The 27,993-nt window shown below is 33.1% G+C and overlaps 1 protein-coding gene across 2 annotated transcripts in view; it reads left to right on the plus strand.

The window, feature by feature from the left end:
- Positions 1-27,370, plus strand: part of LOC149774392 (adhesion G protein-coupled receptor L3-like) — a 63,043-nt gene extending 35,673 nt beyond the window's left edge. For both annotated transcript variants that reach the window (XM_089945333.1, XM_089945334.1), the window contains 16 exons: positions 4,518-4,710; positions 5,277-5,384; positions 6,690-6,765; positions 12,249-12,360; positions 12,703-12,749; positions 14,244-14,364; positions 15,314-15,423; positions 15,886-15,988; positions 16,629-16,779; positions 17,043-17,112; positions 17,611-17,677; positions 18,206-18,291; positions 20,451-20,577; positions 21,789-21,830; positions 24,834-24,926; positions 25,444-27,370. In XM_089945333.1, coding sequence (XP_089801459.1) covers positions 4,518-4,710; positions 5,277-5,384; positions 6,690-6,765; positions 12,249-12,360; positions 12,703-12,749; positions 14,244-14,364; positions 15,314-15,423; positions 15,886-15,988; positions 16,629-16,779; positions 17,043-17,112; positions 17,611-17,677; positions 18,206-18,291; positions 20,451-20,577; positions 21,789-21,830; positions 24,834-24,926; positions 25,444-25,479 — 1,542 coding nt within the window. In that variant the 3' untranslated portion in view covers positions 25,480-27,370. The remainder of the gene's footprint in view (positions 1-4,517; positions 4,711-5,276; positions 5,385-6,689; positions 6,766-12,248; positions 12,361-12,702; positions 12,750-14,243; positions 14,365-15,313; positions 15,424-15,885; positions 15,989-16,628; positions 16,780-17,042; positions 17,113-17,610; positions 17,678-18,205; positions 18,292-20,450; positions 20,578-21,788; positions 21,831-24,833; positions 24,927-25,443) is intronic.
- The last annotated feature ends 623 nt before the right edge of the window (positions 27,371-27,993 follow it).

The following is a 27,993-nucleotide window of genomic DNA, read 5'->3' on the forward strand; positions in this document are numbered from 1 at the left end:
TAACCTAGTTGAAACTGCCCTAAAGAGATTACTTAGTTCATCTACCGTAAAAGTCCTGCCTCTCGCTGATTCTCTGGCAGTCGGCACGGATACTCATCAATATATTTTATGGTGGACCGATCTATTTATAATTCCAAAATGACATAAGTATCGCATATGATGCCGCCCCTCCCCCATTGCAAATGCAAAATTCACTCCTCTTTCATACAAGACCTGCTTCGTCGTTTGCATGTTGCGACGGCAGTCAGAATCAGAGAAGTACTTGCATTACTGGTGATCCCAAAGTACATACAATTTTGACAAGACAACCTTCATTACCAAGAACAGGCTCCAGTCGGTAGGTAACTATACTCTTTAAAAGAAATCTGTGTCTACTCTGGACATTCCTACTCAAGTCCACCTGCAAGAAAGATCAAGTACGAGCTTTGAAGTGATATCTTAAAATGCCAGAGCAGCTGCGTCCTGCAAGATCCTGTTCATATTTACTTCTCAAAACAGGAACAAATATATATTTCAGCACATATCTTTTCATCCTGGATTTAGTGGGTTATTCGCTCTGCATATCGAGAAATAATACCTATTCCAGTGAATTTATTACGTATTCCCGCTCACGAGGTTAGAGCAGTTGCCACAAGCATAGCATTTGACCGAAACTGGTATCTAACTGGCATTATCCAATTCGTAGAATGAAGATGGGGTAGGCGTTCTCTTTTTGGTTATCTTGGAGATATTTCGTCCCAATTAGTATAGCTCCATCTTGAATGACCAATAGCCGTATTGCAAGAGGTCGACTTTCCAAGTCGTTCGACGGTTTCATGAGACGTGTCTTGAAGATTGATGCTGGATTTGCGGGATGGAAACCTTTCCTTCTTTGAAGTTGGTTCACGACTTGTGGCGTCTTCTCCAGTCGGGTTATCAAAAAGCTGTCTCACATTCATAAGAAGACCTGAGATGGCATCTCGGAGGTAATGGGGCTTATCCTTCTTCACGCCTTACCTATTCTCATAAGGTAGTACGATTTGGTAAGGTAATACAAGAAGAAAGTATTTTGCCTAGTACAATATGTTTCTTCCCGAGTTATTCCCCAGTCTTACTATATATAGACTCAGTTTTCACGCGGTTATAGAGATCGTGCACTCCACTCTAATATGGAACTGGGCACCAATCCCTGCTTCACGGGGAGATCTCTCTCCATGACCACCACCTAGGTGGGCAGAACACGTTTAGCTTGTTAGTTAAACGTTTTAACCTTAGACGATGCATTTGCGAGGTGGTGGCAGTACTCCTAAGGTATCATGATTAGGTAAATATGCGCGAAATATACTAGAAAAGTGTAGATCATGACCACTCACTGAGTAAAACGTGACTTTACATGTAGTCTCCTCAGACTGAATAACCTGTCATAAGTCTGGTATCTCATGTCAATCCAAGATATTTTAAGTTCTTTATGGCAATCATGTCTGCGTAGAACATGATTTCCTCTGCTTTACTACTTACCATCAGTCTTGCAACTTGCTGAGATTGAATTGAACAGTCCTCGTTTTGTTGCTAAAGGTCGCGTTCTTATGTGATGGAGTGAAGTCCTGTAAACGTGCACTCTGTAGCATATGTTCCTCACTGAGTAGTCCCTGTATTGCAAAATTGTTCTTATGAGCCCATTTTCGGTGTTTACGTAACTTAAGTCATGTGGGATTGGATGCAGGTGAATACACCATTTACTGAAGGATGACCTGATTTCTTTCACGTTCTCGGAGTTAGCATCAATTTTGTCTACATGGTAACACAATTGTTTATTCTAACAAATTCATTTTTCACACACTCCTGTTTCAATTTAGAGACTTTGATCGTTTTGAGCACAATACTCCGTTGTGGACATGCTAGATTGCCCGTGGATATTGAAGCTGGAGATACGAGCATGTAGTCAGTTCTGCATGGGACAAATCTCAACGCCTTCGTAATTCGGACATCATACTTGTGGCTTGTCCTGAGGATGAGTTAACTAATGAGTTTTCAGTTTTGGGAGTGTGGGTGCATCCATGTCGTCTTGTTGCTGTTTGGCAATCAGAGGGCTGTTGATGATTAGGAGTTCGTGTTCAGCCCGTGTCCTCAGTGGGACAAGTCTATTTTTGTTCCGTTGCCTAAGGTATTATTTGCCAATGAAACCTGGCCTTATCGGGAGATCTGTACTAACTCTAGCATTGAAGTCAACAAGAAGGATTATCCTCTGCATTCAGTACTTGCTGCGGTAAAAGACTCTATGTCTTCACCAAATTGGGTATTGTACTCACCTGGGTTGATAAGGGTGAATGTATATGAACTCATTTTATTTGAATGTCTTTCGTTCATACAATGGCTGACTACTCTACATTAATCTGTCATTAACGAACTTTAAAAAATACTTGAGCTTGTTGGTTTATGATGATTTGATGACAAGAACAAAACATGCTTCACTTCGCTCTTCGTTACTTTGTCCACTCCAAATGCAGGTGCAATTTGTTCCTGCTGAGATGATTTGTCCTTATTAAGCAAGGACAATTTCACTCAGGGCTCTTAACTAATCATTCAGGCCAATTTGCTGCCCATTTGAGCTGTTGTTACCTCCTGTCCATATTTTCATGTACTTTCCATTAGTGTGAGTACATTCCAGACAGATGGTGAGTTTCGTCAGCATTGTCTACTTGTTAGATGTTGCACACCCAAGCTGGTATCACACTCACCCGTGGTTAATTGACCATGGGTAAGATGAAATAGGAAACATTTAGGGCACATTTTCCAGACTTTTCCTCTAGCTACGGTTATGAGCAATGCAGTAATAACAGGGGATGCTCAGTCCCTTCCTCAATGCCGAGTGACATTGCTGCCTATGTTCATTTACCCTTAAACACGTGTGAGCATGTCTGCAGCTACAGTTGCCATTCGTTTCATGCATGCATCTTTATCTGTCACCCATTGCCAGTCTCGAAGATGAGAATAATCATGTCATGACTTGTGCTTGAGTTGAAATTCAGGAATAAAGTGGCAAAGTCTCACCATCACACTCTCAACCATACATGTTTAAATCCAGTGGCACGACAATATAGATACCTCTAGAGACGACTCATGGTACAGTGAAAAGCCACAAAATCCTACTGCATCTAAGCTGATCGCTCCACACAGATATTGCCATCTGTCATAAGTTTTGAATATATATATATATATATATATATATATATATATATATATATATATATATATATATATATATATATATATATATATATATATATATATATATATATACTCACACACACACACACACACACACACACATATATATATATATATATATATATATATATATATATATATATATATATATATATATATATATATATATATATATATATATATATATATATATATATATATTATATATCAAACGTATCGCAGTTATTTCAGTTATAAACATAGCTACAATATAGCACGTATGTAAAATTCGACATAAATCATGACTTTATATAATTTATTTATTTTGACTCATGCAGCTCTTTGCAACTCTAATTATATATTTTACATTAGTCATATGATCGTTTTGTTTAGAATGAAACGTAGAAATTTCTACCTTTTGTTAAGGACAGGATGTTTTACTGTCGATGCATTTTATTGTGGGAAGAATGGAGAGGTCGCGGGTGACGTGTACAATCTTAATTAGCATGAAAGCTAAAATAATTGTTAATACTTTCATCGATGATTTCAAAATAAAATAATAGAAGTTATGAAGAAAAAGAGAGGTAAAACGTTGTCATTGACCTTTGCAATACAATGCACTGATATATCTACTCATCAAAGCTTTCCAGACATAAATGCATGTAATGTTTATGCTTTCTTTCTTTTTGCATTTATTATCATAAGGTGTAACGAAAGCCAAATGTACTTATCTGAGTATCATACAGTTTAACATCCAGCCTAGAGGGCGTGGTCGCCCACGTGTTAGCTGAATTATATGGTTATTGGACAATACATGAATCACATTTCCATCCTCAACTGTGCCGTGCAAATATTTGTATAATTGCTTCGCGGATTTATGTATGATTGCAATACTTTCATGGTAACTTTTAGTGGTAAACCCGGAATTATTGTAGTGCACAGTACCCCACAGTCGAGATCTATGGAGTAAGCATATTAGGCGTAGTGACCGTTGTTACAACTTTCGAACCTGCCTCACTTTGTCTTTAATAACTTACGGTCTTAGCTTCTTATGTTTTCTGCATTACCATGCCAACTATAGTGCCTCATTCGGCGCGCTTTATGATATTGAGAAATGCACAAGCCAGGTAGGTTTAGGTCACTGTATTTCGTTTCCTCGCATGCAACAGAAACAAGGTCCACGTTGATTGCAGACCACGTGAAAGAAGCAAACATGGAGTCTTATTTAATTTAATTTTGCTGGCTTCCTCACAATCTCCGCTTTATATAAATGCAGTACATATAATGCATCTAATACTTTATAATCACTGTTCTCACGTGCACAATTTCAGAATTTTATGGAGACAGCCAGCAACGTTCTGGATGCAAAAAACAAGAATTCATGGCAAGATTTGATCTCGAAAAAGAATTTAGGTGCAGAGGTACTGCTAAATTCAGTTGAGGGCTTTGTTCAAAGAATCTCTGAGCATGTAAATAAAGACAAGCGGAACATTCATCTGACATCATTTCAATCTAAAAGCATAGGTACTAATTTCTATAACATACTATCATTATTCTTTCTACACTATCTTTCTCCACGTTTACAAATTATGTAAGTATATTTCCACTCCGTCCGAAACATTATCACGCCCAAAGTATTATAAATCTCTAATACGGAAAGATAGAGCAATATGTTTTGCACATTAGTATTACATTTAATAACATTTATGACGTCACATGTGTGAAACGTATACTAAATATATAAATTAATCATATGCTTCCTGCATCATATTAAAGAATCATTGAGAGTATATATGGATAGATAGATAATTTACATGTATTAGACCTGCTAAATGTTCTTGATATTTTTGAAAACGATTCAATGATAAGAATTGCATCATACACACACACACACACAAACACACACACACACACACACACATATTTTTTTCTTCTTTGATTTATATTCGTGTGCATACTTTTCTAATTTGAAAGATTTCAAAACTTAGATTTATATTTTTGTTGCTTCCAAAAATCAATTCTCAGTAAATAACATGCGATAATTACTTTATATTTTTCATTTCCAAGGTGTAATCGATTTCTCTTTTCAGATGCTGAAATTGGATATAAACTCCCATTAGAGTTCCCCCGAATTAAGAAAAATTCATCTCAAGGGACTAGGGAGTTAAACACAGGATTTGTATTACCAGTACTGGAAGGTAGGCTGATACATTATGTCAGACAAATACGGGAAGAGGTGCTGATGCCATAAATTACAATGAGAAAATTTAGGATATATTTCTTTTTTCACATCATTCTCATAGAAGCTTCTATATTTATGAACATCGCAATTGTTATTAAAGATTGGCATGTTTCAGAGAATGTGAAAATTTGCATGAATGATACGTTTAAGAAATTTGTGATCTAATATATTCTTTGGTACAAGTAAATATATTGAACAAGTGGCTTGATGGTCATTAAAAAATTTCCACTAGCTCTTGCCGCTGACATTATGAATTTACATTTCAATAAACGATTATCTTGTACTATAGAGAATAAGAAAAAATATTTACGACATGCGACTCAACTGACGATATCGAACGAGTGGTAAGCATTCATTTACAAAGTTAGAATGAACAGGTACATGCTGACTTAGATACATGCTGACTTAGAATTCCGTCTGACAACCACATATTAATACAAGTATTCAATAGATTTTTATTTGCTTGAAAAAGTATGTTTAACACTATATAAAGTCGTGTAAATATACAAATAATTCCATCCTGATCATTACTGAATTCAAAGGACCGTACGTCATTATATACCATTTGGTGAAGCCTACATCGAATAACAGCACAAGGCACTAAACGAGTCAAGCGTTTATTTAATGAGGAAATATATATAAAATGCATTGTCTTTCATTTTCATCTTTTGTTATGCAGTTGTTTCTTTCAAAATAACAACCGTATCCTTGTATAGTGAGATCAAGGACCTTTTATTTCGTATGAATATTACATTCTACAACATCTCTTGGAAGCACACTGTCGAAGCAAATATGTAATTTACGGACACAGAGTTGCTTCTAAGGCATGTTACAGCGGTGAGCATTGGAGTGTAGCTTAGTCTTTGCGACTGTGGTTTGAATTTCTAATCGAATGTTTTATCTTGGGTTGCACATTTTGATCTGAAAGCATGCGGTGATGAAGGAGGGTGGTAGGCTGGATACGTGAAGATATTTTCATTATGAAGTCGGTACATAACAAACATTTACCTTAACAAGAATGCTAGGATCCATTATTTAAGAAGTTGAACATTCTTCCATTGTAGTAGTAAGTGTATAGCCAATCACACGTCAAACAAAGCAGTCAGTCGGTCTCAGGTGGGCTATATATATATATATATATATATATATATATATATATATATATATATATATATATATATATATATATATATATATATATATATATATATATATAGTGCGACATTCATTCTAATTTTATTGAAGTCATTTTTCTTTGCAGATAATAACTATACGTATGCTGCAGTTTACTATAAGAACGTGTCCGCCATCCTGCGGAAAAGAATCATTCAACATGGGTAACGTTCGCTTTATATCTCCAACTGTAATATACTTGCATTATTTAGATGTAATCTTCTGACAATAGTAATATTGTACTATAAGTATATTTTTAGCACAAATTATTTTCTCGAACACGCTTAGAGCAAATTTGTAAGGTTTTTATATAATATACAAATCATATATTTTTTTTTAGAGACAACTTGTATTTAGTAAAACACATTTAGGTAAATTGTTCTATTCTTCGCAAACGTCTCGTCTTTGAAGAAATTAAAACATTTCATATTTCAACAAAACACAAGGTTTTAGGCGTGTTTAAAATGTAATTTATGAGGATGAGTTTTAAAATATTTGAACTTCTAAACATAACATTTTGCATGGAATAGGCACACATTTTCTTTGGTTAAAATATTATTGTGTGCAAAAATATATTTAGTAGTAATCAGAGACATAAAAGCTGTACTAAACATGTGAACATTGTTATATTGCCAAGACATATTGCATATGGATTCAGGAAGCAACCTAAAAAATTCACAAATTAACAATACTGTAAACCTATTTTAAATAACACTAATTCCGTAATCTTGATTCTGAAAATACCTTATTTATGTACATTTCGTTAAGCTGAATGTAAGAGAGAAAATGTATTGCCAATCACTATGTTATATTTGATCTATTTCTCCTTACCACGAGCTACTTGAGGTAGAAATTTCCTCATTATTAATTAACTTTGTAAATACGTTTGTAGTGCACTGTTATCAGTTACAATGTAAAGTCATCGTTTAGAATAGAAGAAAGTATCTGATAAGTTTTCAGTTTATGTAATTCCAACTTTTGTCTGATTTTGATTTTTAATCCACGATACATTAGGCTATTTGTTTGGATAGAGAAAAGCTCAAAAAGATTCATAATAAACCGCTGTCTACGAGCATCCAGTAAGTCGCTAACATTTCTAAGCCTGTTTACCAAGCAATTCTTATTTAAAAGTCCATATGGGGATTTCTAAAACAATAAATCATGTGTACCGAATGAAACAGTATTTTCAAATTGATCCATGAGCAGGAAATATCTTTCTAAAAAAACAATTAAGTAGCTAATTGTATTATAGTCTAGCCGAAACAAGTGAAAATTAGTGATAATTGTGAAGATAACTTCGAAATTTGTTTCCATTTTGACGATAAACCATAGTTTATGAATCTGAGAAGGAAAAACATATAAAACTCCAAAAAATGTTAAAAACCCGGTCCATCTGAACTCGGACCTTACTGTAAACCACATGTTACAATCATCGTAAAGCTCCGCACAAGAAATAGGTTTTCTAGTCATAGTGTGTCCAAATTAACTGATTTCGGAATTCATATTATTAAACCATTCATTTAAATTGATGGAGTCTACTTTCTTCTTTTTGCACATTTCCTGGAAGTTGGTGGTGTGTGTTTGTAAATTTTCCTTGTGAGTTATTGTCTGGGATATTTCTTTATTAACATAAACATCATTTAGCGAGCTTAAGTTCTGTCCTTCATGGTGCCGAAATACTTTTTAAAACTTTTTTCCTTCGTCAAGCCCTTTAGCTCTTTAACCCCTTTGATGTTCTCTTCCATATTATATCAAATGTTTCTTTTTAATGCTCACTGAGTGTGAATTATCACGATTGTCACAATATTTCTGATTCCTAATTTTCCTATACTAAAAGGGTTTTTGTTTTAACGTTCTATGTTTTCTTGTAAATAGATACTTCAGATATGTGAGCAACATATTCTTCAGAATGTTATTTTGTCATTTTCGATTTTTTCCACATGAAGAAATATAATCAGAAAACAAACATCTAATGTCCTCTCCTGGAGGTATTGTTTCTATATTTTGTCCGAAAATATTGCATGAAATGATTTAACCTTTGATTGAAAATCATGATTAAATTTGCTATTATATAATAATAATAATAATAATAATAATAATAATAATAATAATAATAATAATGAGGAATTTGTATAGCGCCTAATCTTTAGAAGCTCTACGCGCTTTACAACATTTGACAACGCTAAAAGACAAAAAACATATAATAATATTATTACAAAAACAACCACGAAGAAATTAGAAAAACATTAAAAATTAAAAAACATGCCGAGAATATTTCAGGTAGGAAATATTATTAGGTCTTTAAGTTTGTTCTTGCAGTCGAACTAAGTGAGTTTTGAGAGCCCTCTTGAATGTGATCACTGTGTCTTTGTGTCTATGTTCCGTGGGCAATTCATTCCACGTTGCTTGGCCCTGGTATGCAAAAGAACGCTGTCCATATGACTTTGTTTTCATAGTGTGAATAATGAGTATACGATTGTCAGAAGAGGAGCACAATTATAGTATCTTGTTGGTGTGTACACATGGGTGAGATTGGATAGGTATGTTGGACTAGAGTCCGACAGTGAAACGTAGCACAGACAAAAGAGTTTGTGTTTGATTCTGTATCGAATGGATATCCAGTGTAGGGTACAGAGCAGCGGGGAGGTGTGCTCTGATCGTGGTACTCTAAGTATGATCCCATCAGCTGTGTTTTGAACTTTTTGAAGTTTCTGGAGTAGATATTGAGATGAACCAGACAGAATTGAGTTATAATAGTCACGTTTTGAAAGTGCTAATGAACACACAAGTGTTTTAATGGCATCAAATTGAAAGATATTTGCAAACTGAGCTGATGCGTCTCAGCTCAAGATATGCAGCCTTGCATATGTTCATGACATGTTGGTGTAATGTGAGAGTACTGTCCAGAGTAATACCTAGGTTTCGTACTGATTGTGTGAATTTAATGTTGGTGTTGCTGATATTTGTTGTTTGAGGTAAAGAATGTGAATGAGAAAGTCTTTGTGTTGTGATTAGAATGGTCTCAGTTTTATCATCATTAATCTGCAGCTTGTTACATGTCATCCATGATTTCACATCAGAAATGCACCTCTCTACACCTTGGATGGTAGCATCAACTTCAGTTGGGTGGCAAGATTTGTATATTTGCGTGTCATCAGCGTACAACTGGTGAGATACTGCATAATGATCTATGACACTTGAGAGTGAATGAGTGTACATAATGAAGAGAACAGGTCCAAGAACAGACCCCTGTGGAACACCACAACATAGATCAACTGAAGTGTATTCCATTTGCAGATACAATTTGTGTCCTGTTGACCAAGTAGAACTAAGCCGCAGTAATGCTGTATCATGAATGCCAAATACATGCTGGAGACGGTGAAGTAATATATCATGGTCTATTGTGTCAAATGCTGCAGACAAATCAAGGAGGTTGAGGAATGCAATCTTTCCACTATCCAACGCATATAGAATGTCATTAACTACGTTGAGAAGAGTAGTTTCAGTATTGTGGCAAGGGCGATATGCCGATTGTACATTGCTAAAAAACTGTTTGAATTTAGATGAGATACAAGCCGGGATAGAACAACCTTTTCTAAGATTTGTGATATGAATAGGAGATTAGAAACTGGGCGGTAGTTCTTTAAATCGTTATGGTCTAGTGTTGGTTTCTTCAGCAGAGGCTTTACAATGGCAGTTTTGAAAAATGATGGTAATTCTCCGGATGAGAGAGGTATTAATAACATCAGTTAGTGAAGGCAATACTGGATCTAAGCACTCAAGCAGCATTGATGATGGAATTGGATCACGTTCACATGAGTTTGGTGCCCTCTTCATCAGGATTGTACGTACGAAATCCATAGAGACAGGTTCAAATGCTGCTAATGGTTGCTGCTCAAATTCTGTATCCCAACTGTATGGTGACGACGATTCAATTGAAATTGTGGCTTCAAGCTTACCTCTAATGGCTTGTACTTTGTCACAGAAGAAATTTGCAAGTATGTCCGGAAGGTCGACTGGAGAGGAGGTAGTTGGAAGTGGTCTTGATTTGTTCCTTGACATTAGTTTGGTAGTAATCTCGAAGAGCTCTTAGCAGCTGGAACTTTGCATGATCTTAGTAGTGTAGTGGGCTGATTTCGCTGCATGGACTATATATGTTCTCAAAAGGATGTAACGTCCACTTGTACCACATAATTATAAGAAATTCATGATTCTGGTGACGACATTTTCTCAAGCAGCATCTGAAATTCGAATTTGATTAAGTCATGAACATCAATATCTGGGTCCTGAATTCTAACGGAAAATAATTATTCTTACTTATTTCACACTTGTTCATGATTACTATATAGTTGATTTATAAGTAATTATTCTTTATTATAAATTGATGCATGTTTTCCTATTGGCCTGTATAGGAGATAAGGAAAAACCCTCTCACCTGATTCTTGTTTTCAGCCCACTGATTGATAGGTCTCCTAAAACATGCCCTACCTTTCACAGATCTTTTTATGACTGGAGGTGAATTACCAAATAAGATGTATTTTCCCCAAGTGTTAGCATATTCAACTCTGCCACCCTGTCCTTAAAATGATTAAACTTTACCATTATTGGTTACGGTCCTTGTTTATAGTTTGGTAGATCGTTAAAGTGTACAAATCATATTTTCAAAATATTCAGACTTTAATGCTTCTTTTTCCACAACAAAAGATCGAACAACTGTGAATATTTTTATCTGAGACCTGGCGTGGTATTACATAAACAAAACATATTATTTTCTGCTGTGCTTTTAAAATATCATCATTTGAACCATTTGTATTTTGTCTGAGGCCGAGGTTTCATTGCTTTATTATTTGTTCTCCATGAGCATATGCGTTCGCTCTAGCTCGCTAATAATTCCAGAATGAAACTGCATGCTGGTTTCTACCTCATTCAATCTACTCTTCAAGTCATCCATATCGGAAGAAACATTTTTGCATCCTCTAGCTTATAATTCATTTCAACAAATATATTCTGAAACATTTTGCTTATGCTATCCAAAATCACCATTCAGTAGTGTTTTTAAATTGTTGTTTATTATCGATCTTACCAAACACTTATTTTATTTAAATATTGATTTATTCTTTCCCATTGCGGGCATCGATACGCACTGAGCATGGTAGTATGGTATAGTCAGATAAGAATTGCCTTTACTGCATTATATATACAAGGCATTACAAACGTTTAAATTCACATGAAAGTCTTAAAACACCAACATAATCAGAAAGTAACAAACAGATGAAGACCTGGATATGAAACACAAGGACGTCAACAATCATCAGTCACATGGTATTAAACTGTAATCTCATCAGTAATTATCTGATAGTTTGCTACATTTTACGTGCATATACCTTGTATTTATCACCACTTTCAAACCGAAGACATTGGCTGTTGTCTAAATTACATTACACACACACACACACACACACACACACACACACACACACACACACACATATATATATATATATATATATATATATATATATATATATATATATATATATATATATATATATATATATATATATATATATATATATATTCTTTTTAAAATAGTTTTTTTATTTATTGTATATGAACTCCTTGTATGAGTCTCACATTTTCGTTACAGGAAGCTAGTTGATATGCGACTTGATATTGGTCCAGAGATATTGTCGCTACAGTTGACTCCAAAACCTGTGAAATTACATAAGCCTATTCACCTTACCTTTAAAACCTTTGATGTGAGTATGAGTTCTCTAATCATTGAAAGATTGCGTATATAATATCATATGAACCTCTTCTCATAATCTTGCCTAAGACAATGTAGATGCACTGGTACTGGGTTCGAACTACACATGACTTTATATGCACCCAAGTAAGTGTGTTCATGGATATCTGTTCATATTTATAATTATTTATTATCAGTAGTAGGTTATACATTTTATAGATTTTCATCTATATCAAACAAAGGTTGATTGTATTGTTTTTAGATGATTTTTGTCCAGTTGAAAAATCTATCACACGACTAAAGACGTGTTATGCTTCTAACGTTTGTTTTTCTTCATTCAAATTGTATATTCCAGACTAACTTTACGAATCCACGTTGCAGCTATTGGAAATTTAATGCGAGGTACATTTACTTTACCTGAGCCAGCACCTTTTGTTTTCTTGCTTTTCTTACTTCTTTTTTATATTACTATGTATTATCGATGGAAATATATGTGCTTTGACAGATTAAAGCCTATGCGGTCTGATATGTTTGAATATGCAGAAAAATGAATTTTGTGGTGGAGGTCTTGCACACTTCTGAATTGTTCGTAAGATAACGTTTGCTGTGATGGATTATTAATTCCTTTCTAGAGGAATAGTTTTGTCTTGTTCATGATTCTAATCGAGTTCAGCCGTTTATTCATTTCTAGGAAAGGTTGATAAATTTAGTACCGTAAAATCATTTCTTCAGCAATAACTTCGGTGTCTCTGATTCATTATATTCTTATTGATTTTACTGAAACTGTTATACTATGTCATTGTACCATATATATATATATATATATATATATATATATATATATATATATATATATATATATATATATATATATATATATATATATATATATATATATGGTTATCTTCATTATGATTATGACAAATATAGTTGCTTAAAAGGGCTGATATTGAGAAGGAGGATCGGCACCTTGAGGCTTTTAGACTTTTCTTGAAACGTGTGTAATGTAAGTTCATGAACTTATATTATTCTGGTCAATATCAAACGAATAAAACCGAAGAAAACGAGATCGCTGTCTAGTAAAATTTTGAGAAATAAAAGCAATAGTTGTATTTTTCATTCCAATTTACACCTGGCTTATTTAAAGGGATCATATCCATCTAAACTTATTGAAATACCGATTTATTTATTGTGTGGACCCGAACGACAGTATTTCAAGTTTCATTTCGTCATTTCAGTATGCACACTATTATTATTTACGCTTAATTCGATGTTTTTAAGAGAGGTTTTAGATACTTCAAACATTACGAAGGAAGATAATGATACTCTTTTGAAGATTGTGGCGTCAGTTTTGGAATGTAAAATCATCCTTTTTATAAATCTGAGCATGTAAATTATATTTTATTATTGGGTGGTGAGGACAGTTGATGAATATTATGGCTTGACAATGTTCTCAAGAGGAAACCATTAGATCCAAAAACATTCCTAGAACAAAAGTATAATGTTATTTTGATGCATCAACATTCAGCTTTGTACCGATTTGTTCAAGGTAAATATTTTCACGACGTGTTATATAATGTCATATTGTAACATTGTTTTGACACAAAAAATTACCTAACCTTCCGGTATAGTGATAAATACGGAAACGAAAGTATATATTATGTAGCCCATACCGTGAAACGATTATTAGCGCCTTTGATTTTAATAACCTAATACGGTAATACGGTTTTTACCTTAAACAATTTTAGAAAATGTTGATATTTGTTAATGTGTGAATCCATTCTTGTCCCTTCTAAATTTAGATGTATTACTTTCCACAAAAGGACAATATGATCATATCCCAAGTAAACGTTTGACAACCGATTAAACTTACTACCATCTTCTTTATAATTCTAGTTCTGACGGAGACGGTGCTTGGTCAAATGATGGATGTTATGTTGTATCGAGTAACTCGAATGGTACTGTTTGTGAATGTGATCATTTAACCAACTTTGCTATTCTCATGGCCCCGTCTGAGGTACGTGTTCAGTTCATTGTTCATCTGGTTTAGATTCCCGAAGCTCATGCATTGCATTTCGGATTATTACCTCAATGTTATAATACCTTGTATATTGCGATGCCTATAACCGTCTGGTAATTATTCCCATTTTTTGAAACCGATTGGGTGAAGTTCACCATGCTATTAGCATTAGTTTTACATATGATAACCATGTACAAAATGTTCAAATCCATCCAATCCACTTTATATTCTAGAAAAGGAACCAGCTTTGAGATCAATGATAATTAATAAATGAAATAGTTATAAGAAACTGTTAAATGTCCTCACTGTAGTGCGTCCCATATTGATTTGTGTAATTAATTTCGGATTTCGATCCTGAGCCATTTTTCAAGGGGTAAGAGGTGATCGGTAGATAGATAATAGCGTTAATGTTAGCAGATATAACGCACTCGTATTTGCGCACTTATAAAGTGTTTTCTGTTGCAAGGAGTAGTATGTGTATGTGGGTCATGCCATCTAGAGCTTTAACCCTCAACGTATGCAAGCAATACGAACGCCTTAATATTATTAAATAGTATTTATGATTGAATCAGCAACATTCATATGCAGAGACATTTACCTATTCGTTTTTATTGTTAAACATTATATGCAGCGACGATTTCCTGGCAATACGGAGTCATGTTCTGCAAACATTCATACGGGTTTTTATCGGGGGTTGGGGGATTTTGCTCCTTTTAAATCAAGATTGCACTGAATGTCATAAAGAAAAAGCAATTCAATTAAATTAAAGATAAATATGAACAAGGCGTAAGTAAACATTTGTGCAAATATTGAGAGTACTACCTTGTACCAACCAGGATTTAACTATTTGTTGAGGAAATGATTAAAATAGATTATAAATATCCACATAATGCAAACATTCTATTTAGGATACAATCGAAATACACCTTGTTCTCTTTTTGTTTAGGCACTTTATCCGGAACATACTATTTCGCTTAGTATCATTTCTGCTGTCGGTTGTTCTGTGTCGTTAATATGTCTGATGCTTACTCTCCTGGGACATTTACGGATCTGGAGGTACAAACATACTGACTTTTTCGAAGCATTTGTTGTTGATGTAGAATTCATCAATCAAGTTTGTTAATATACATCCATTTATATAAAATCTAATGTTACATTCAATAATCTATAGAGAATGTAATTAAGTGAACACGTACTATTTCCCTTGTCAAGTTTTATCTGTATCTATTTAATCATTCGAATTTATTTGAAAACAAATAAAAGTGCATTAAGAAAGTAACGGTATGTTTCGTCTTGCGTCTATCTACCATTTGTATTCAATAACACACAACTGCTTGCAGCCAGGAGAGTACTCTATGTTAGGTACATATAGTATGGTAATAAACTTGAGTAACTTTTAGACGAGATTATATTATTATATATGCAGTTTTGTTTATATAAATTTTATTTTAATTTTTTAATTTGCATCTGGTAATTTATTCTTAGTTTTTTGGGTTTTTTCGTTTGCTTATTATACAGGCACGTGAAATCCAGAAGAGTATGTATTCTGATGAATATATGTCTGGCGCTTTTTCTATCCTACACGACATTTCTTGTGGGTGTCAACCGCACTGAAAACAAGGTAAGTAATAAACAATTGCTGGATAGATGCAAAATTAAACAAAATAAGTGATCGGGCAAAAAGCGAAAGAAACCTTATAATATATGCTTTAAATGTTATATGCATTACTTAATGTGATAATATTTCAAGTACACATTAAATCTGCGAACCCAACTAAATATTTGCCTTCTATTTGCTTTTGTTGTAAAATGTCTCTCTACTTTTCCAATCATAGAAGAAACTAAATTGTAATATGACTTAATGCAAGCGTTATTTTGTTTATCTATTTTCATTCTAAATACTTTCAACGACACAACATGTATGTCAGAGACGCTATCTTCAATGTGACATAAATTGATTGATGGATTAGATTATGTACAGGGCAAAAGCCGACACCAACAGCTTTAAACACAAACAAGCCGTTGTAAAATACTTTAAACTGGTTCCAAATTTGTAATGAAACGAAAAACTTTATTCCGCACTATTGAACTGTATCTGCAGATATCAAAGCAGGGAAGATTAAACATGACTTACCAAAACATAATGTCGATTTTGTCTTAAGAAAGCACGTAGGGGTGGGGATTGGGGCATTCTTAAAATGCTAAGATTAATATCTAAACATTTGCTTCCAGATACAAAGTGATTTTATGCTTTATTTCAGGTTGTTTGTATAGTAATTGCGGCCCTACTACACTACTTCTTCTTGACCGTTTTCTTCCTCATGTTTGTTCAAGGAATATGGATAGCTGTATCTGTATTGTATGTTTTCCCAACCAGATCCTACCTGCAATGGTTGCTACCACTTGGATGGTGTAAGAAAGCATACATTTCTTATTCAAATACTTCATAATTATATATTGTAAACAACAATTTGAACCGTCATGTTATCCCCATTATAAGATGTTTAAATTCGCGAGGTACCATAAATGTCAATGCAAAACATTATGAAAATTGTGTTTCCTTGTTTCTGAAAAAGGTATCGAAAAACAATAGACAAATGAGTCTAGAGCACCGCTTATACTGATTGCTTTCATGCCATATAATGTACAATATTTTTATTCTTCTCATCTTTCAGTGATCCCAATGATAATCGTTGGGGCTTCGCTTGGAATCACCCGTCTTAATGGATATGGAAACGAAAGCTTGTATGTTCAATTGTCTTTCAAAATGTTCATTATGTAAAAAATTGAATTAGGATATAGTTTCTTATGACATAGTATTTGTTATTAATTAATATTTTTATGCATTTAACTTAGGGCATACATATTCGTGAATCTCTCTCTCTCTCTCTCTCTCTCTCTCTCTCTCTCTATATATATATATATATATATATATATATATATATATATATATATATATATATATATATATATACTCTGGCAACAAATTCTGTTTTATTCTGCTTTTTTTCTTACAGTTTCTTGATTTATATCTTATGCAAAAGCTGATGCCTACATTACTTCACAGAACGGTTGCTTAGTATTCACAGGACAAGACTGTATTTCGTGCATAGGTATGACCCCATTATTGGTTCATTTAAAGATATATGTTTAGGTAAGATAGGTAAAATGGTACATATTAATATGTCTGTATAAGTTTTATTTCATTAACAAATCTGCAATCATATGCATTTATTTTGGCAGTTGTTGGCTATCTGTCAAAGATGGAATTATATGGGCTTTTGCCGGTCCAGCGTCACTAATTATTTTCGTAAGTAGATGTCATTATTAAAAAAACAAGTTTTTTTGTCACATTCATTAGATATGACGCCTCAGCTAAATTCGAACATTACTACTTGAAGTTTTGTTATCACAGTAGTATGACTGACTTCAAACTAATATTTTGCATTGTTGCTAGTAGATGAGTGTTGTTAGATAGATCTTGTTTCTTATGATGGTCTCGCTACTACTATATAAAGTACCATGAAAGATATTTTGAATGAAATTATGTATCAGGATTAATTTAAACGGATTCCGTACCTTTATTTTATCTTTATGATGTACATATTGCATATTTAATGTATTCGTTCCTTTGTTTCTGAGACCTAATACAATAATCTACGGATATATGGATCTATCACATGCAATGCCTTTGTCAAATCGTAGGAAATTTTCTCAGTAACGTTGGAGAACTTTACATGACATGCAACATTTGACAAGAATGTAGTTTAATTTAGCAAATATGTATTGTACACGGCATTTTTCATTATATTTATTCATGCCTTCATACCTTTTGTAGATCAATGTAATCATAATTGGCATCACTATAAGGAAGATGCTCAGCACTTCAACACAAGTTTCAAAGACGAAGCAAGAAAGGGCCAGGTAGTAGCCGAGAAACATGTGTACCAATATATTTGACGAAGAAATTTTCTGCTTTGCATTCGATACAAACTGACTAAACAATTTTCGTATATCGTACATTAATTTAATTATCATTCTAGGCTTCACTAGATGGGTTTGATACGAAACAGATTAATGACGGCGAATATATGGACACTATATCGTGGTATAAATGTAACAAGATAACTGGACTGGACTTCGGATTCATAACAGAATACTATTAATGGTGATACAAATACAATGTTTAATTATGAATGACTTGAATGAGAAAAAAAATTTATAAATAATACATACGTGTATACGATCCAAATATCGGATACATTAACCTAATAATGTCACAAATGAAAATACAAATAAATGACTTTACGTGCTTTGCTCAAATGGTACAAATGAATTCATTAAAATAGTGAACAATGAGTTATTTTACTCAGATAGTAAAATGATGAAAACAAAGGGACATATATCATACAAAATATCTTTACAATCCCATAACACTGGGTATTACAAACCTCAACATTAGCCCACGGCTAAAAGATTACATGTATGGAGTTACGCACTCCGTCACCAGCACCTTTGGCTACCAGTCACACTGGTCAGTCAAGTAGTCAGTATTCCTGGCAGTCGCCGACCACTATTCAATTCCTTGGTCAATCAAGCAATCGGCGCCCACCAATCGGTCAGCAACGCCCGATCACCTCCTACTCGACGAGCAACACCGTTCAATCAGGTCTACGAATGTTATGGTTCAGCTTTACAGCTGCTTTGGTTAGCTCTACAGGTGGTACCACGTTTAATCCGATCAGCATAAAATACATCTAACATCGTGTACTATGCATCACACGGCATATGCGATAACACATAATGACGTTATATACGGTAAGCTATACAAATTGCATTATCGGCACGACATTACAAAACTATATACAGGTTCAGAAGTGAACCTATCTGTATCCAATAACAATCCTATTCTACTAAATATTTCTTAATAAAATGCTATTTTATTACTAATATAAAGCTCTTGATAAGTCACAAACAAGAATAGAAAATGTGTGCAGTATACTACGTATGCCGAAGCTATACAAAAATAATGTACTAGTACAATAGGCATAACGTACACACAAGAAATTAAAAAATAACTCAAATACCTCTACAGCGGAAAACGTGCAAGTCCTTTAAGTAGACTGCTCACTGATAAGACGTTCTGTAATTATGAATATTAAGTCTTACGCTGAGGCAGTTATACACAGACGATGTAGCATACGTCGTCTGTGCGTGGAAGTATTCGGTTTTTCCCATCGAAAGCGCTTCGCACGTGCAGCATAGGATAAACCGAACTCACGGTTTCGAAATATTGTACAATATACATAAAGACATAGGTCACAAACATTGTTGCGCAAATATTATGTCAAGCAACTGCATATTATGTTGTTATAATATATAGAAAATACTATCACTAAGTAATGGGGAAACACTTTTTCATGTTGTCTCCCACTAAGCAACGTAAAGAAATAGCAAAATTTCATAACCCCGTCGTTCTAATTTAATATAGAGAAATGCTGTTAATTCAAGTTTGTTTCATAATCTTTTTGTCACGTCTCTGCATCCGTCTAATTATTTTTCAATAAAAATATATATTAATGTTTTTGTACCAATGGTACCATGTCTTCCTAAACTTTTGCGGCATTTTCTCCCATAATCCGTGGTATCAAGGCAAAAGTACTGGATAACTATTTTATCTCGCAACTTATAAGATAAGTATTCTTTAAAATAATTGAAAGACGCATGCATGATGTAGCAAACGGCCTGACGCAACATTAATGTTCGTTGAAAAATCAACAAATATGCAGGAATATGAACGAGCACATTATTTCCTAATTAGGAGATTTCCTATATATTCAGTATCATCCCTACGTATTCAAGTTTATGCTTTCAAATGCACCAATTACATCATAGTGTTAAGTACTTTAGTTAAACTAAATTCATATAACTGGACTCTTACACTAGTAATATACATGTTTATATAAACATTTCTACTGTTTTCAAAACAATATCTCATGTCCTCATGACTCGAACTTTATAATGCTAATAATGTTAGCATAAATAAATTAAAACGCTGTTCTTTCTCTAAAAACTGATTTCAGAGCAAGTGTAAGAGCCCTTGTGGTACTGTTGCCACTTACAGGAGTCACGTGGGCACTTGGCATCTTCTCCGTCAACGATCACCTATTGGTGTTCCAATATCTTTTCTGCATATTTAATTCCTTCCAGGTATTGATATACATGGTCATTATTACTTCATTATAACGAAATTATCGCATATTCTTTGTTCTACCCCCTTGTTACGCAAGAGATGAAAAAGAAAGACAATTTATGACCCGAAAGCAATATGTGTATTCATATATATATATATATATATATATATATATATATATATATATATATATATATATATATATTATAGACCAATGATATACTACGAGACGTAAAATGCTTTCCTTTAGAAGGAAGCGAGGCTATTCTGAGTTTCCTTTTATTGAAAGATTTATATAACGACTGGTATATCGAAGATACATCATAAATACTATGCGAAATGATGAATATTAATCTGCTTTAATTGACATTACTACGAACTATAGTACTGTTTTTATAAAACGTTTCCATCTCTCTGTCTCTCTTTTCTCATTGCATTGGTAGATTCGTTTTACCATCATTCATATTTCCAGAGACATCGTCGTTTTACACAGGTATAAAGGAGAGAGAGAGAGAGAGAGAGAGAGAGAGAGAGAGAGACGGGGCGACGGGGAAACGGGTTCGTCCTTCGGGCGTTTTCATATATACAAATAATCTGTACCTAGAACCTAATTATTGGTTTACGAAATTTATAAATGAACAAAAACAAAAGCATGCATTAAATAAGTTGCAGTATGTATGCCTCCTAACCAAGAAATTTACAGTATGATGTAGACTTGCTATTGTATATTTGTATCATTTATATTATGAACACTGTATATAAATCCCAAGGAAAATACACATACAGTTATTAGGAACCATATTTCTGTAGGTTACTTAGTGTAAGTTCTGATTCGATAGTTTCATCAAGTCCATATTTTCCTTTTCTCTCTCGCTCGAGATTTCTGCGTATTTTGTCCCATATGCATCAGATAGCGGAGGTATAAACATGTAACGCAGAAAGGACTGCGATGAATCTGTGATCCATGTTAAATTCATTTAGAGAACGGATATTATTAACATTTTCTTTCGTAGCTAATGCTTAATCAGCGGATATTAATCATTAATCGATATAATCGATGGCATACAGGTAAAATAGTGTTTATATATGTGTACAAATGAGCCATGTTAGATTACAATTTGATATACAAATGTTGCTGCTGTTTCAAATTAATTTATACCAACGCTTTGAAAGCCATTCAAATTTTAACGTATGTGGCATATTAATTAATTCATTTTTGTCCTTCCAGGGACTGTTTGTTTTCTTATTCCATTGCGTGGGGAATAAAACGGTGAGTTTCATATTAAGTCTGAGAATAACATGGATACGTGAAAATTTAAGATAATTAACATTTAGACAAAATGCTGAGTAGGCTTTTCGTTTACTAAATAGCAATTATTATGGAATGAAATGCGATAATTTTATAAGCAATTATATGCTTTCACAAACTGCAGTTTCATGGCATACTTTGCATATAATCAATGAATAAAGTGATCATTCTACAGTGACGCGCCACAAATAACTCAGCTCACAATCGACAACGTCAAGGTTATGCAAACGTAAAGAGCGAAAATTCAATAGACTATCTCAAAAGCGAAGTATTGCACTTGCAAGAGGTTTTCAGGTTTTGGATTATGGCCTCTGAACTTTATAACTTATTTGACTATTTAGGAAGAGTTTTATATTAAGCTTTTACATATGATGCATTGATCGATGTTTTAATGAACACTCTGCACTATGTCACAAGCCGTGGAATGAAAAATTCATGAATATGTATGCCAGTCATCTCTGACTTTTACCTCAAATATAAAATTATATGACCACCAGTGAATACTCAAGTGATACTCTATGTAGTGTATTATAATGAGAACTGTAAGCTCTTTTAAAAGAAGACTAATCCAACTTTAATTTAGCAGTATTCACAATATTTGTCCAGACACAAATCTTCAGTCGGAGATCAAGACCAAGAGTGATATTTATTAATTAGTGATTTGCATTTACATATACATTTATATAGTGTGTACGCTGCATCAGTGATATACCACGATATGCATAAGTTTTCATCAAAAGGAAACGAGTGGTATATCATTGATAGTGTACATTATATATATATATATATATATATATATATATATATATATATATATATATATATATATATATATATATATATATATATATATATATATATATATATATTATTTATGTCACATACAAATACACGTAGTTCCCTTTCAACGGAGTTCCGATTTACTACAAGCAATTGTGAATGAACCCCTGACGAGTGAGTCTGTTACAAAATGTAGTTGTATTCCTTTTGTGCCTATTTACATTCACCATTGCAATTTTTGATAAGTTGCTTTCTTTTTTCAGTTACTATTTTGCTTTGATTAAATTAATATACTACACACTTATGATTTAAACACGAAAGTTGGATTTTATGAAGAAAGTAGATCGTTATAAACACATGGTTCGCTACTCCATTAACATGAACGCTAAGCTATGCGCGTACCGTTACGTGGAAATTAATGTGGAATAGAAACAAAGCGAAATGACAAATATATTGTACAGTTGAAGTAAGTCCTTATCCTGCTTATATATATATATATATATATATATATATATATATATATATATATATATATATATATATATATACAATGGTTCGTGTTTTTTTTTTCTTCCTCTAAACAAATTAGGCTATTATTGATAATTTTGCAAGAACAAATAATACGTGTATTACTGATCTGTTTTTCCGATAGCAGGTATTGATTGTTTGCTATTTACGACTAGCACTAATTTAATCATAATGTGGATGGTATATCAATGAGCTAAAATAACAAAGTTATGTCATAATTATGGCTTTTTATTTTGTATATTGCATTTATTCACCAGGAAGATAAACAAGTGCAAGATGTTTTGTCATCAGTTTTGTTTCTTATATCTGCGCTTATGTATTACTTCATTGTTGACCATATGCAAAGTAGTTTTTTTACGTGTACAAATTTCAATTATAGTAAATGGGTCAGGTTATAGATTATGATAATTTCGTAAGATTATAATATATTCATAATCATTGTGAATTGTATGGCTACTTTATTATTTCCTTTTTCTCTTTTATCTTAACGGTAATGACATTGTCTATATAGTATCATGCATTGCCCATTTGACATTTCTCTGTTATTTAATCAATGTAATTTCATATTGTTTATTCGCGTTTAATTTCAGACGATCTTAAGTAGAAATACCTCCAATGCATGAGTTATGAATATTAGAATATATAGAACATGCTTATCCCGCAAATAGCAAGCAATATGCAATACCAAAACGCCTTTTGAGCGCTCTCGTGCGTCAATGAACAGGCGTCTAAATAATTTCCCACTACGTAGCCAACTAATACAGGCAGGTGGTAAATTTGCTATTAAACAGTACACCCAGTAATAGTCTCATTATCAGTTAAGTATTCACTTAGTTTGCTGAATAGCAGTTTCCTGAGTTTTTGGACAAATGGACAGTCAACTGTTAAGAATCATCTCTAACTGGCTGCGTCGGGTACATTTAATATCCTAGCAGCACAAAAAGTTAACGTGTTGTATTGACGAAAGACACATTTAAACTGACCAAACGGTGCAACGCACCCCACCCCATTTTTTCCTTATAGGACACCGACCGTTAAAGAGAATTATTTTTTATGTTACATTTGTAGGGTTTCTCTGTACATTAATAGTAGTTAGAAAATCCCTTCATTTGTTGCATGTAATTTGTATTTTAATCAGAGGTTAGCGATTTTCAATTGTTTTGAAGTACGAATTCAGAAAGAATGTTATCGTTACCACTTTCTGAATCACTCTGTTTTCATATATTACATTATAAGTAGTGATCGTGAATGTGAATATAAATTTATGTTCAGTCTATCAGACGATGGAATTTTTCAAGTTGACAGATTATTTGTTTTTAATACCTTACATTTTGATAGCACACACACACACACACACACACACACACACACACACACACACACATATATATATATATATATATATATATATATATATATATATATATATATATATATATATATATATATCTTAAATAAATTAGTAGAAAGTGTATATGTACATATACACTTTCTACTAATTTATTGAAACACTTTATAGTGTACTTTTTTTTCTCTGAGATACATATGGTTTATATGTTCGAAGGAAAACATCTGTTAATGCAACGTGCACTTCTAGTTTGTTCCTTTACAAAAGTAAATTATCCTAGAATTTATGTCTTACTGTTTTACTCCCAGGTTCGCAATTCTGTAAAAATCAAATATGGGAAACAAAATGCCTTATATGTAAACAGAAAGAACCCCATTACGGAATCAAGTAATGAATTTCAAGTAAGTAGTATATCTTTGTACGAATCACACGTTTGTCTATATGAGCAAATATGAAACACAGAATTTAAATTAAGAAACTTCGATAACTTACATAAATAAAACTGCAGCATACAATAAGCAAATATCTAACACATATTGTATTTAAACATATTGAAGAAATAAAGTATTATACTTTGGAAAAGTAAAATCAAATAAAAATACATCATTATATATTGGTACTAAATTCTTTGATTGCTAAATACTTAAACATATATTTTATGTTTACATACATACATACATGCATACATGCATAATAAATACATACACACATGTATGCATACATACATACGTACATACATACATACGTTCATACATACATGTATATATACTAAAACGATAACATGAAGTTATTCTACAATTAACAAATAAAAAATCAGCTCCTTTCATTCCTATAGATTTCGTTTTGTTTTCGTACTTTACAATATCATGCATAATTATGTAAGTAAGGGTTTCATTTGTTTTCTTTAATTTGTTGCAGGAAATGAACCCCACTGGTGGCTTGGGAACAAAGTAATGAGAAACAGGCTGATTCATACCGTGTGTGAATGATACACTTGATGAAAAATAATATAATAGATGTCGAACTATTCTAACAGAGTAAAAATAAAATGATGCAATATGACAAGTAAAGCTGAAGTAATCACGTTTGTAACCAAAGAGACAAACATAATGTCTTCATATAAACCCCCTTGTTGATTTGGTTTTCTATTCATGGTTACTGATATCAAGAGTTTAAAAGGGAACATAATATTCAGTTTAACATACTTGTGAGGAGGACCAAGAGATAATACCGCTTGTAAAATGCAGTGTATCGATAAGGATTTGTTCTTTAAGCGATGCAGTTATTTTTCTATTTATTAGATAGATAGATATATAGAACGATCGATAGATAGGTAGATAGATAGACAGATAGATAGATACATAGATGCAGGAAAGATTAATATGTCTTTTTAAAACAAACGCTAATGTTGAAATGCCATTCGGACAAACGTAGGTGGGAATTATTAACTTTAGTCACGATGGTTTTGAATCATCAAATACATTATTTACTCGGGACAATTGCTATTGATCCAGACCCGGTAATTGATCCAGACTTGGTAATTTATTTTGCGAGCTCTCGTTGTTACACTAGAATAATACGTTGTAATGCCCTTTTTACCACTGCTTGCTGACAAGCTTCTTGTCAAACACAAACGGTTCATTTTAGGCTAAGGTGTAGTTACAATCTTGGCATCCAAGGTGAAGGATGGAGACACGATTATTTAAACTGAAGTCTTGACCTTATTAAAATGGGTCGATATATCCATTTATCGATCCGACAACTAAGGAAACAACATAGCACTCTAAGATTCATTTGTCTTTTTTTATTCCCTTTAGCATATCTTTTCATTTTAAAATTAGGTCATTCTCATAGATTTTGTTTCGGGTGAATTGTACGATATTCAATAGTTCAAAAACTATCACACCAAAGTTAACTGTTGTAACTAATGCTTGTGAAATTTTAAGCAACATTCGAAACGCAAGATTATGCTCAGCATAAACCTTGGAGAAAGTGTTTCGTTTTAACTGAGTCGTTAAAAGACAATATATTTTCTAATAACTACACCAATCGTTAATATGAATTACATACTCTGGTACACAGAATTGATGATGTTGTCTATGTATAACATTACCGATGCCTTGTTACTGTAATTTACAATAAAATAGACACGCTCAACACTCAAAATATTTTCTATTACGTTTAGTAAACTACTGAATCCATTGTATTGCTTGTGTTGTTTGCATTCTTTGGTATACAACGTCAAATCTAAAGAATCCACAAAATGGCACACTCTTACTATTCTTTAGCACTCGCGTTTTATGTGGTATCAAATCTTAAAGATATTCATTTCTTCATTCTTTTAAATTTCCAAACTTCATAATACGTAAAAACTAACAAGGTTACGAACTTTCAGAAAATGAAATTGTTCTCAATGGTTTGCATCTATCTGAAGCATTTAACTTATTATTTGCAAACATTGTTTACAACAATATTAGACTTACCGACTTACCGTAATGGTGGCCAAGCAGGTATGATAAATGAGTTAACAGGAAGTTTTTCATCTTTAATAAATATCCGGTACGCTGTAAAATTATGTCACGAAATTATATATCTTTATAACTTTCTTGTACACTAGCCAGTAGGGTAGCATATTCAGTTTTAATTTAGACTTTTGGTGAAAAAGCATCACATAAAATTATAATGTTCTTCTCTGAAAAAATCATTTACTATGTATTCAAATTGTGGATTTTTGTATAACCTGTGTATTATTACTGATATGAATATACTGGCTTGACTCTTTTTCCTTGATATATTGTAAAAATAGTACAGGTAGATGATAGTTGAATAAAGATATGATGATAAATGTATTTGACCCCATCAGTCCAACTGTTATGATGCATGTTATATATCCGATAGCTAGGTTCGAGAAACCAGATAGCTATCAAGCCGAGACAATGTTAATATTATCATTATGACACTTGCTCTGGACGTTCGTTATTCTCACGGAATGTACATCCTTCATCAGTCTTTTCATTTTAGTTTATTATTTTATCAAAAACAAGACAGAGAAATGCCAGAAATGAGCTATACGTCCAACAAAATATTCATAGTTATGGCTGATAGAGATAACGCGTGCGAGAGACAGAACAACATAAAATTAAATAAAAGGATGCGTTGTCGAAACCTTTACAACACTGGTATTGTTCTAGAGTCACTGATGTAAACTAAGCACGAAATATAGCCCGAAAGTGTGGCACAGTAGAATGTGTAATTGATTGGAATGCATACAACAGCAACAGCAATAATAATAATAATAATAATAATACAGAGCAAGGAGGAGGCTATTATGGTCATACCAGTTAACAAAACTCGGGGAGCTTGAATATAAATACAAACAAGTTCAGGAATCTGGATTTTTATTCCCTCTTTATTATTATCATCACAACACCCTGCTTTATACGAACTTGAGAAAAGTTCCTGACGACA

Source organism: Sinohyriopsis cumingii, unplaced genomic scaffold (genome assembly GCF_028554795.1).
Source record: "Sinohyriopsis cumingii isolate HCF-2022 unplaced genomic scaffold, ASM2855479v2 utg000233l, whole genome shotgun sequence".
In the NCBI taxonomy this organism is placed as follows: Eukaryota; Metazoa; Mollusca; class Bivalvia; order Unionida; family Unionidae; genus Sinohyriopsis; species Sinohyriopsis cumingii.